Below are 13623 nucleotides of genomic sequence, written 5' to 3'. Positions count from 1 at the left end.
TACGATTGCATAGGTCGGACCTTAGGATCGGGGAATTAAAAATAAAAATATACAATCCACACACCTTATGAAATTAATTATTGGCAGTCACTCAAATATAATAACTGCTCGTTATTTTAATTATTATGGAGAATGTAATATGAAAGAAAAGTGGTTTAAATGCTTCCACGATCTCTGAGTAATTTGAAAACAAGGAAAAAAAATATTCAAAGACTAAAAGATATGCATTCGGCTAGAAATACGATGAAAGATCGAATATCAATAACTCAATTGTAATTTTTAAACCTTTTTATAAAACTTTTTTTTAGATAACTAAAAAAAAATTCGCCATAAAAAACTGCATGGCACGTCAGACAGCCGAAAAAAAATATTTGGGAAATTTTGGCACTCGTACGTAAAAGGGTTCGCCATCGCTGACCTATGGCTTATACCGAAAGCGAGCAACATAATGTGATCATAAATTATTATTGTGATGGAATATGTGTGAATAGGGATTGCAATACCATAGAAAATGTATATTCATCGATACCTACCAGACTATCGGTTTTAAAAGTCGAAATACCGGTATTTCGTCTATGGCGCGATTCACGCATCAGGCATGCCTGCCCCACACCGAGAACGAGCAACATAACACTGTGATCATATTATTATTGTGACATAAAATGGAAAGAATGTGAATAAGGATTGCAATATCGGTATTTTAATACCTGAATATTGGTGTTAGAATTCGAAATACCGGTGTTTTCGGTACCAAGAAACCGGAACAATAGATCTTACTTAAATGACTTAGGGCGGTAAAGCTCTTTACTTTGGTTTCAGATGGAATACTTATTTGGTTGATGGAATTTCAACGAATACTGGTATTCAATTATAAGAAATACCAAAATACCGGTATTGATAGTTTTCATTCGGTATTGCAATACCTAAATGTGAACCGTCCGAGTATGTTTGTTGTAAATGTGTAGATTGCCGGCTCGCAGTGGTTTCCCGAGGCGTGCCTCGCGGAGTCTCGTGCGAGCTATTTCCGTCGTCGCCACGCTATTTTTGCTGCTTAACTTGCTTTTTATGCGCTCCGAATTTCTTCACTTCTGACTCTTCCGTTGCCCTGTAATGTGGATATTCCCGATGACTGTATCTCTGGAGCGTCCCGACGCCCACTACTATATCTCGGCCTTTGTAAAATTAATTGTTTATTCAATAGATATCTATATCAGTCAGCGGCGAAGCGTGGAGGTAGGCTGTTACGATCTTATTACTAATGACTGTATCTCTGGAGCGTACCGACACCCACTACTATCTCTCGGCCTTTATAAAATTAATTGTTTATTCAATAAATATCTATATCAGTCGGCGGCGAAGCGTGGAGGTAGGCTGTTACGATCTGATATAAATAGTTCATACTAAACTTTGTCAATTATGTGTATTTGTTTTCATTGAACTAAGACTACAATAATTCACAGATGGTGTTGGTTAGTTTTTAAAATTCAATTATATAGTGCGAAAACCAAGCCATAATATATAAAATAGTAAAAAATACTCGTCTATCTATAAAATATCTATAATTATGACATTAAATCATACATTATTTTGGATATTTTATAGATAGAATAATATTTCTATGTATTATGGCATGGTTTAAACAGTGATTAATGAATTTTAAAAAACTGACCAACAACATGTTTAATGCCTATGTATTCTTAATTCAAATATGTAAGTATGAATGAAAAAATGTGCACAATTTTGTCGGATCGCCCAAAACATACGTCTTAGTTCAATAAAAACAAATATGTATGACTGACAAAGTTAAATGCGCACTATTTATATCAAACCTTAACAGCCTACCTCCAACCCTTCGCCACTGATATCAGTACATATTTATATTATATCTACCAGGGTTTACGAATCCGGTATTCAACTCGATTTTTTTTTAACCCGAAAGAAACCCGGAAATATTGAAATTACAGGAATGCTTTATGCTTATGTGTCAGATAAAAATAGCGTGAAGTGAGGTTTCAAATTATAAACATATTAAACATCGTGTCCGGAAATTTGCACATATGCAGTCAGTTCGCCGTGAAATGTTGTATCGGAAATATATGGTCGCTTATTGAAGACCATCCAACCTCTTTGGGTCATATGTTTGGGTCACTGACATAAAATTCATGTCTAAATAAAATACGGTTCTTTTCAGTAAGCCAGCGGCAAACAAATTTTAAAAATAGCCGATATACTTACTGGATTAACTGTTAGGTCAGGTTTTCATTCTTGAATTAATGTTCATATTGAATCTAATAAAATTGGAGACGGTATAGTATACGGTCATCTCTTTCCGTATAAAGCTCATGGCGAACTGTGCTACCGTGTAATGTTCTACGTACAATTTACAGGTAGACATTTAACATCTATGGAAATTGCAATTTAAGTTCTTATAATGTCCTATTTGAAGCAACGTAATGGTGCAAGGTACACTATAATCAAGCCGTGGCGCAAAACTGTAAACTTCAATGGTAGTGCTAGTTATTGCTCTTACTTAGAATGCAATAATATGGTAAATTGTTTGAGGAAATAATGATTGGTGCATATGTAACGGTAATTAAACATGCAATCGAAAATCTTACTTTATTGCGATCAAGGTTACCGTATTGCATTCGAAGAACATCTAAAACTAGCACTACCATCGTAATGCGCAATTCAGTGCGACGGCCTGGGTAATGGTGCGATTTCAAAATATTTAAAACGTTTAGAACCGTCTAAACGTCGGTTGGTTGTTCTAATTGCGATGGCGAAGGGTGTACTAAATATTGGCAGACATAAGTACCTACTTATTTGTTTTCAATTGAATTAAGAATACAAATTGCAAATAGTTTTGGTTATTTTTAAATTTAAATTAAACCCTGCTTATTAAGCCGAACTATAATATTGGAGGTAGGCTGTGGAGGTTTTTACTGTAAGTAGGTATGTCTGAGAATGTTTATTGCGCCCTATTTATGTCTGTTTTTTTATATTTCCACGATTTGCCACTATCTAATCTAATAGTTATCTTTCGGTGTATGTCAAATTTGGCATATTATTTTATACTTAGTATACTATTATGGAAAGTACATTGAAGATTGTTAATATTGGAACTACCTGTGTTTGTCACACCAGGGAATCTCGGAATTTGTGACGCCCAGATAGACTACGTTATCGATAGATTAGCAATCATTTTTGTATGAATCATTGCTGGATTGGTAGCTTAATCCTTAATGCTAAGAAAAAACACTCCCCAATTAGTCTATCTTTTTTCTTAAGGTGATAATATCAGTGAAACGGCAAACAATTTTCAACTATAAGCGCGACGAAATTTTAGACTCGCTCGCATTCTGAGAGAGAACGTCGAGCTGGAAACACGTCACTTTGTTTCGTGACGGCGACGGGCGTATGAATTCTTAAATCGTGTAAATATGACTAAAAACGTTACCCATTTATTATTATTGTTACTAATAGAACATTAAACTGCCCACCACCACCCGTCATATATGCACAACCGTGGATATGCACGGCCGCTTTCTATGACGCTTTAAACGTGTCTGAAAGAAGTGATTTTAAGTGCTCATTCCGTCCCGACACGGAGCCGCACGGGACTGATGCTGCAACCATGCACCGTAGTGCTTAAAGAAGAAAGTTAAGAAAGAAAATGTCTGTTACTAATAGAAAAATAAACAGAAAATAAAATGGACGTATGTTGGATTTATATGACAAATTATATTTCGTTTGGCATGCGTCATTTTCACCCGCGACCCGCAACCCGCGCATCGCCTAGCCACGATCTTTTTAGACCATGTCTCAACTGAGGTACAGCCTTAATATATACTTATAGGTAGATATATTATTGTTTCTGAGATTTTTCAAAATAATGTATTTTATAAATGTAAAAACGCGTGTTAGTAGCTTGGGTTGGCGGTCGAATATCGCAAAATAACTAGGATTTTGGAGTAGATTCAGATATGGTTGTCTACCAAACTGCTATGCAAAAGCGACGCGCCACACGTGGCTGAGACGAAAATAACAACACACATAGAAACAAAATTCGCGACGCTATTTCCATAACCGTTTCCCTTTTTGTGGGGTTCATCGTAACATTTTAACTCGCACAAGAATGTGGATGACAATGGCATGGTTGGTGGGTAGATAAAGGACACCACCACATGTGTAGGTAATACTTGGTTCTAATAGAGATATTACAGCAGTAGCGGTTAATATTAATGTGAATGCGCCGCCTACCAAAATAACACGGATATCACTCAGAGCAATTCCATAAACAAGGCGGTTTATCTAAAATAATTGTTAGCATACTTAACACGACGTCTTAATTATTGATTCCGTATGTATCCCATTAGAATCGAGTAATACGTGTCAACTGTGTTACTCAACGACATTTCACAGCTCGCGGTTAAAAAATATCACGCCTAACAGTTAACTTCCCGTGGTAATTAACTGTCTAAATACATATTTATCACATTTTTATTGATTTTGGTGTCAAGTGATAAAGTTGGAATAGTAGATGCAGGCACCTAACGGAAAATACGAGCTTACAATGTGAGACAGTTTATTGATACTTGGTTTGCATTTTAATTACTCGGTACATATCTTAAAACATTAAAAAGAATAATATTTTTTAATTAAAGTCACACTCAAAGATAAACTCGAAATTAAAAAAATATATAAAATGGGAATACGTTGAAACTTTTTATTGTCATTTTATTCTATGGTTATGTTTATCATTAAAATTTAGTTTATTAAGTTTTCTCTAACTAATGAAATTTTTTTTGAATGTTAGGTACATAGTTTTATTGTATTTTATATTTATTGTGAAACCACCGATTTTTGTTCTTATAAAAAATGTGCATAACTGAAAACCTTTTTATTTATGTCTAATCTAATTTCGGTATTGTCACTATATTGAAGCTCGATTTGATATAAATAAAAAAAATTCAAGTTATACGCATTTTTAATTTTCAAGTACCCACCTACCTAAGTATTAAAATATTTTTACAGATACCTATAATAAATGAGTTGTTGACAGATCTACTAGTAGGGATTCCAATCCCGGGATCCCGAGTTATTTTCGATACCCATGAATCCCGGGTTTGATAAACATAATCCGTTTCGGGATTGATTTTTATGGAAAAATAAAAACGAAAATATAACAGAAAAAATACTTTTAATAACAAATAAACTGAGTTTGAATGAAGTTTGATTTATACCCATGTGTAAGTTGCCGATTCATTTTATTTTTTCACAAACATTATCTAATAAACATGAGAAAGATTGGAAAAAAACAATGCTTCGCACTATTAACAAAGTAATTCCACCATGATCTGATACGTTTTACGGCAGTTTCATATTTGGCTGACTAATTAGATTTATGAAGCGGAAAGGCCATAAGTACACCATGATTTGCTTTACTATTTTAAATCTCGCTAACCCATTCGTTAAGTCTTTACTATCAGAAACAGCAATCTCATATTAAATTCACATTATTATTTATATTACAATATTATTTACTCCATTAAACTTATGTATATCCAAGATTGAACGTATACAATATTAACAATAAATGTCTTAAATACGAGGGTGGGTCAATAAGTCCTTAGAAAAGCCGACAGGTGGCGCGACTAGTACTGCAAGCGGTTTGTTTTCATGCAGCGGCACTACCGATTCAGTATGCTGCGAAGTTTCAATCAGATTGGTCGGGTTGTTGTGTGTTTCTCGTACATTTAAAAAAAAAATTTGCTTGTGGAAAATGGAAAAATGGAAAATGGAGAAAATTGAGTTTAGAGTTGTTATTAAACATTTTAATATAAAAGGGTTAACAGCAAAGGAAATAAAAAATGAGTTGGATTTAGTTCACGGCATATCTGCTCCTTCACTTGCAACTATTTATAACTGGTTAAATGAATTTAAACGTGGTCGTACATCAACAAAGGATGAACCACGCTCAGGACGTCCTGTAGAGGTGACTACACCAGAAATGATCAATAAAATCCACGATATGGTGTTAAGTGACCGAAGATTAAAGTTGAGTGAGATAATTGAGGTTACAGGGATCTCAAAAGGTAGCGTCATTTCTATTTTACATGACAAATTGGGCATGAAAAATATTTCTGCAAGATGGGTGCCGCGTTTGCTCACAGTCGACAATAAACGCAGTAGGGTGGTGGCCTCTAAAGCCCTGTTGTCGCTCATGCAACGCAATCCGGATGAATTTTTTCGTCGCTTTGTGACTGTAGATGAAACATGGATACACCACTATACTCCCGAGACGAAAGAACAGTCAAAGCAGTGGATTGCGAAGGCAAACCATGTCCAAAGAAGGCGAAAACCGTAAAATCAGCTGGTAAGGTTATGGCTACTGTATTTTGGGATGCACGTGAAATTATTTTCGTTGACTATTTGGAAAAAGGAAAAACAATAACAGGGGATTATTATGCATCTTTATTGGACCAGCTAAAAAACAAAATTGAAGAAAAACGGCCTCATTTAAACAGGAAAAAAATCCTCTTTCATCAGGACAATGCCCGTGTTCACACATGTTTACGATCAATGGCTAAAATTGAAGAATTGAAGTTCGAATTGGTCGACCACCCACCGTATTCGCCAGATTTAGCCCCCAGTGACTTTTTCCTTTTCCCAAAATGACTAAGTGGACAACGTTTTTTTTCAAATGAAGAAGTCATCGATCGGACAAATGCTTATTTTGAGGACCTTCCGAAAACTTATTTTTCTGACGGTTTAAAAAAAATTGAGAAACGTCTAACCAAGTGTATTGAGCTCCAAGGAAATTATGTTGAGAAATAAAAAAAAAATACAAAAATAAAACCTGTTTTAATGCTTTTTTCTAAGGAATTATTGACCCACCCTCGTAGTATAAATTATACTAGATTTATTTTTGACCTATTTTATCAATGTTATTATAAAAAAAATATATTAACAATGGGAAAAATGTCAATTCCGGGACCAGTCTCGAGATCCCGGGATTGTCAAATTGTAATCCCGAAATCCCGGGATCAGAATTTTGGCTCGGAATTGGATTCCCTATCTACTAGTACTTATGAGTAAGTAAGCTTCAATCTGTCTTGTTATCGATCCAGTAGTTATGTACACTCGTCTCTGAGTGTAATCAACTCCAGAGTGGATTAGTCGAAATCGGCAAATAGACCGAATAGCGAAAAGTGGAAATGAGCCGTGCCGATGTTATTGTATGTAATTAATCCTCTGGGCTGGCGAGTGGAGTGCTTGCTGTATTCGAGCAGTAAACGAGAAATTCCAAGGTTTCGCTTCGTCGCTCCGGATTCTGGAAAATTAAAATGAATGCGTCCATTGCTATTTTTAATTTGAATATTTGTAATTTCGAAACTCTCTGGGACCCCCGCGCGTTGCTTTGTAGGGACGTTTTTCCTGGCAAGGGTTTCGTAGTCCGGAATCAACGACTAATTTTATTGAAATATAATGATAAATGGTGATTAGACGTGACGTTACTCGGCTTGCTAATGTATTGCGATTTTTACTTGAGTAACTAGAATTGACTTCATAGCTACAGGGGCCTTATGTTAGAACTTGCGAGTTGAAGTCGCCCGGTCGACATGACGTCATATGACATCATTGTGACATACTACCGGAGTGATGATAGCATTCGAGAAATTAACGCTACTAAAATACTGGCGTTATCCATTGTCCCCATACACAAATAGGTGTTTCAGCATAATAATATCTATGGTGAGCAGTGTGCGTTGGGCGGCTTGCCTCGAGCGTGTATTGGCTTTACGTCACAATTACGTCATGTCGTCGGGTGACTTCATATCACCAGTTATAAACATAGGCCTGCAGATCATAAAAATTAACGCTGTGTAAATTTGGTTCTGGACACTGCAGTATAGAACGATTTGTAGCTACATATGGAATTAGTTTAAATAATGTTTAATTTTAATAACTACTTAGTTTTAACTGAATTTTTAATATTTCAGACGTAAATTGCGGAAAATAAAAACGTCAAACCGGGAATTCAATGTACTAAAATGAAACCGGACTGCAGAAACTACACGTAAATAGCGGGAAAACATGAATTATTATATGCACGTCAAATCGGGGTTCCACTGCTTGTAGTGTAGATCAACGCCTGTTACCAGCAATCACCCCTTTGCTGTATGGTAGTTATTTGAGGAGTGTCTGTTTCTTTGTAGGTACTTCATACAGGTGAAACTGCAGGTTAGATTAGGTCGGCCAAACTCACGGCAATAATAGTTTGCTTGGTTTATCTCTAAATGTTTTACTAAGCCGGTGTTTCCAAAATTGTTGTTTACGTAACCTATTAAAAAAGAATTGTAGTTATTTTGTTGTGAAGTTCGAAGAGTTACTAAAGGAAGCATTTTTCTATGGCCAATATTTTTGTGGCAATGGATTCGTATTTGTATCGTTGAATATAGATTTTTCTGATGGTGCTGGTATGTGGTAGCGAGTCAGCCACCTTACGAAAGCTTAGGGCAACCGTTTACGTATATTGAGCCTCGTCAATAGATACTTGCGGCGAATATTGAGTCTACATTGACCTTAAAAGTAACGTTGAGATTAGAAGAAAGCTGACTATGCAGCATTTCTCCACCACCTCTCACCACTCATATACGGAATGCTGGTATAACCAGGAAAGACTGAAAAGAAGATTGATAATTGATAGTGTCCATATGCTCTGAGAAGCGGACTTAAAAAAATAATAATTTGCATCTGATATTTATTTATTATCTTTATTCGAAAATTAATGACATTCTTTGTTTTATGATTGCTGTGTTGCCATCTTATTTAGTTTGTCAGTTTGCCATTTTCTCGTGTGCTCACGAAATGTTGTCTCTTGTTTGCAGTGAGCAGCGTGCCGCGGCCACGGCATGACGACGGACATCTCGCTGGTGCGCTGGGATCCATCCCTGGCGCCCGGCCAGGAGATCTTGGACGATTACGAGTATGACGGCGGCAACTCCTCCTCGAGGCTCTTCGAAAGATCGCGCATCAAGGCGCTAGCCGGTAAGCATCAAGGCCAACACTTCGTATATATATCAATTTAGTATTAGGTAGGTAGTTAGGTACCTACCTACATCATTACTGTTTTTTTTTCAAAAATACTTAGGTATTTATACCTACTCCATTTTTTGTAATACATATTTGAAAAGGAATGATATTTCGACATTGATAGTTTTTTTCCGATACGATACCCCAGTATCCATATTATTTTCATTAAATTCTCGAGAAATAATTTTTCCAAAATTTAGAGAATTCAAATTGTTGGTAGGCTAAGCTAGCTGCCCATGAAAATTTGATATCTGCCAAAAAAGTTAAAAAAAAACTCGACTTTGATTGTAAACAGAATTTGTTAAATTTCTCCAGAAATTAAAAAGCGATTCTCTAATTCTTGATTCGCGATCAAAAAAAAGTCAAGAAATCACAATCTACACGTATACTATGTATCATGGCCCCCACAAGTGGGGGGCTGACAAGGCTCTAGCCTGGGGGGCCGGGCTTAGAGGGGCATGGCGTAGCGGGTTGACCAGCTAATTGATGATGATATGTAACAAATTTGTAATTAACTAATATTTAAAAAAGTCGCCTGCTGCGATTAAATTATTAATTAATATGTAGTTGTACGATACAATGTAATGTGTATCATAAGTACTTCGATGATAATTCACATGTAGAACTTGGAAAACGCTACTGTCGAGCGTCACACTGCTCTTAACCTTAGCGATAGGTAGAGGGGCCCGCCAAAGATCCAGCCTGGGGGCCCGCTTCAGGATGTAGGGCTATGATATGTTCGTAGCAATACTTTTTCCTTCGTTATGACGACCCTAGATTCATATCTGCCTAACGATATTTTGAATTGCATAATTTTATTCGCTTTTGACCATGAATAAAGCCGATGTCACGAACACTAGATAAATTTCTATGATAATATATCCGTTATCGCCTTCTCTTCTCTGCCTCAACATGTTGCATATAATTTATTATTATTTTATTTTTATTACAGTTATATATGCTGTCATAATATCAATACTATCAATTTGTCGCCAGTTGGTTTAAAAATAATATTTAAAATTAGCGCGTTTCGTTTATCGCGACCACTTCCTGTTTCAGAATACCCACGTTGCTTTCCTCAGATACTGTGGTTCTGAAATAATATCGGTTCACATTATTTTGCATGTAACGCCCTTATCAGTGGTTATTTCACTCGAAAGATATACACGTACGGGCCACGTGTGGAATGGACTGTTGAAATTGATTACTCGTTCAGTTGTTGTTTCATTAATTCATTAATTGTTTTATAAAAATCCGAGAATATTTTGATCTTGAAAAACAGCTGTCTTTGGAACATTGACGCCCCGCACCCCGTTCGAATTTGCAACCCTAATGGAAAACATTTGATTGTTTTTAACAAAAAATCTAATTTCGTCATTTCAGTGGGTCTATTCTATACACAAGGGGGTAGTTTATCATATTTATGCATAACGTACTGTCGAAAAGTGCTATGTTTTAACAGCCCCTTCCTTGGCTGTTGTCACCGACAGGTTTTTCTGCCCCTGTGGGGGGCGCTCCCATAAGGAGTAATGCCACCCAGCCGCTCGGTCTGACCCTGGTAGTCAATGCGCCACCGATGAAATGATGACGACCCTTGGCAAAGCCGAACAAGATATTGCATATGTTTAGTCCCGCAGTTTGCTCTGACAGGCCCCACGGCTTCTCAGAGTGAACTGTGGATGGTTAAGTCGGTCGCCACAGACCATGTAAATAAAGGTAATAGGTAATATAGTATAAGATTGAATTTTTTTTATTGTCGAATATAATATGGTAAAGGGTAATTAAATTAAATATGATTTGTTTGTAATGATAATGTATAGTGTAAATTGTAATATAATATTCATATGTAAGGCAAAGGATTAAACAGTAATAAAGGGGGACTTATAGATGGGCGTTGATGGTATGTAATATAAAATAGTTAAGATGTACGTAATGATAAGAGCATATAGATCGATGTCGCTACGCGTCGCACGTACACGGCACAGTAATTGTTAACATATGCTCATAGGCCTGTTGCGAAGGCTTCCATTTGCACGTATGTGCAATCACAAAGCATAGCAACACGTAGGGCAATCATCGATCCGATTATAATCACGATCCCGCGTAATTAATTTTTCATATTAAATCCGATTTTAATATTCGCGGCCATTCCGCGCGCGGCGTTTCCGAATCGGTATTCTGGCAGCTTTCCTGCTCCCACATACGACGGCGTCTCTGTCGTATGTGTAGAAATCGATTTCGCGATACAAATTTGCTCGCTTTGCAGTGACAGAGCCCCTCTCGCTCGCGTGTATGACGGCATCACGCTCACGCGCGGCGGGAGAATCGGATCAATGATTTTGGTCGATCAAGGAGACCACGTACTGGAATAAAGTGCGGGAAATCTTTGATCGGTTAGGTATGAGTATGTACTAAGCAATTATTACTGCCTATATGTTTGGTTGACGGAATGACATCCGTCAACTAGTCGTAAGTATGTGCCCGTGGCGACACCGAGCTATATTAGTTGTTAATGTGAGAAAGATTGCGCGGCCAGTACATTTATATTTTAGAATCAAGTAACTTCCCCGCTTGATATTGTTTAATATTAAGCTTTTATTTTGTAGTTAAATTACCAATCTACCGAGTTCATATTTTTAGACCAACGTCAAGTAGGTATTCAGGCCGTCGGGGCGCCTCAAAGTTGAGACCCCCAACGGTAGTTGGCCGAAGGATTGATATGCGCTGTCGAAGGCCTGGTGCCACAAATATGCCAATTTAACCACTGGCATATGACGCCTTATCATCCAGGCTAACTTTGTAGTACTCTTGTTTCTGGGTGAGAGGTACCTTCGCGCCGCTAGGGCCCGTAAAGCCGGCCGCCGCGGGAACGCCCCTCCCTCAGCCATGAAGAGCGCCACCACGCGGGGGGTGTGCTGTATCGATAGGGGTAATTCAACCACGAATCCGTCGATGCCTCGCACGCCTTCGTAGGTGCGTTTTTCGTGGGGCTGGCCCAGAAACACTGCGGTACTGCTACATCAATTACACGCTCTCGGTACTCCTAGGTACTCGAAGGACGTATGTGACGAGTGAGCGACGCCGCCCACCGACGAGCGTCGACTCGCGCCCATAATTTTACTTAGTCGGCCCTTACGTAGATGTCGCGGGTAATTAGTCATTGTACAATTTCCGCCACTCTCGTAAGGAAACCGTTAATTAATTTTGTCACCCGAAAAACGTTGAGCTAAGGGATGAAATCGGCCAGATTTGCATATAAACCCACTATTTTTAATTTCAATATCAGTCTTCGCTCTCGTTTACGACCCTGAACCTGCGAAGGTCAGCGGCGTAATTTTATCCGAATTTTTATATACAAGTCGCTGAGACTTGGGAAGAGGTATTCGCCAGGGTACAAATACCTATTGGTCGATACTCGTACGTCGGTACCTACGCGAAGTGTCAGTCAGCGACTTAGTCGTTTTGCGCATAATTTTCATTTCTCATTACCGGACCCGGTCCTCAACCTTTTCCGGACAGTGACCCGCGCTCGCGCAATCTCGCTCGCAACTTATAATAAATAATTCTTAAATAAATAAATAATTAATTTCTATAATTAGTACTACATAATAACTCAGTTTCTCTTATAATAATTTGTGGTTCTGAACTTTCGTAATTTGAACTTTTGTTTATTTTTATGTGATTGTGGGACTTAATAAATTGTTTTAATATCGTGAAATTTCTTTTACTGGACTATAACAAGTGCCTACCTGTTCTTCCTACATCTGAATGTACCTCCACTCCAGGCCCGGAGCTAGCCGAGGATTCGGAGGCCTACATCGTGGCGCCCAACGTGGGGCGCCAAATGAAGGCCTCCGACTTCCTGACTAGCTCAGGCACTTGGAAGTGGAGGTTCATTAATGTGGAGGAACAGGCAGGAACCTCATGGACGTGGAGTAACCAAGAAGTCACGGGGCACAAAGTCAATTAAACACCAGATGAAATCTTCAGAACTCGTATTTTATTGTTATTAGAATATGTTTGGCCTTATGGCATTCCTTCATCAAGGATTATAGTCCAAAGGTATCATTCACATTGGTATCGAAAGTCCCAAAGGTTATTATAATTAAAAGAAACTCGATTTATTGTTATTATCCATACACCACAATTAGTAAAAAAAAGAAAAAGTCAAATCAATTAATATTCGAAGTTCACAGTTCGAAGTCTCAATAAACAAGAGTCAACTAATATCCGAAGTCACAAAAATAACCACATTTATTACTGATTAATTAAAAATTAATTCGAATATTATTATTTAATTATTTAAAAATTAACTTGATTATTATTAACTAATTATTTAACATTAACTTAATTATTTCTAATTAGTTATGCAGACGTGATCGTGAGGGTCCCGGAAAAACAAGCGTCGCCGAAGCGACCTCCGGAACCCACAAGTGACAAAACAGACTGCCTTTGGATTTAATAATCTTGCCTTTTTATCTGTTAGGGGTGGTCGTATTTCTTACCAATTCAAAACCGATACCG

General features: G+C 37.5%; 1 protein-coding gene across 8 annotated transcripts in view; it reads left to right on the top strand.

The window, feature by feature from the left end:
• Positions 1-13623, top strand: part of beta-Spec (spectrin beta chain) — a 267463-nt gene that overhangs the window by 186225 nt on the left and 67615 nt on the right. For all 8 annotated transcript variants that reach the window (XM_085949074.1, XM_085949073.1, XM_085949072.1 and 5 more), the window contains one exon: positions 8895-9054. In XM_085949074.1, the coding sequence (XP_085805200.1) occupies positions 8919-9054 (136 nt within the window). In that variant the 5' untranslated portion in view covers positions 8895-8918. The remainder of the gene's footprint in view (positions 1-8894; positions 9055-13623) is intronic.

The sequence above is a fragment of the Rhyacophila brunnea genome, unplaced genomic scaffold (assembly GCF_057557595.1).
Source record: "Rhyacophila brunnea isolate RB1 unplaced genomic scaffold, BYU_Rbru_1.0 scaffold_21, whole genome shotgun sequence".
Lineage (NCBI taxonomy): Eukaryota > Metazoa > Arthropoda > Insecta > Trichoptera > Rhyacophilidae > Rhyacophila > Rhyacophila brunnea.
This window is presented reverse-complemented; position numbering and strand designations above follow the sequence as displayed.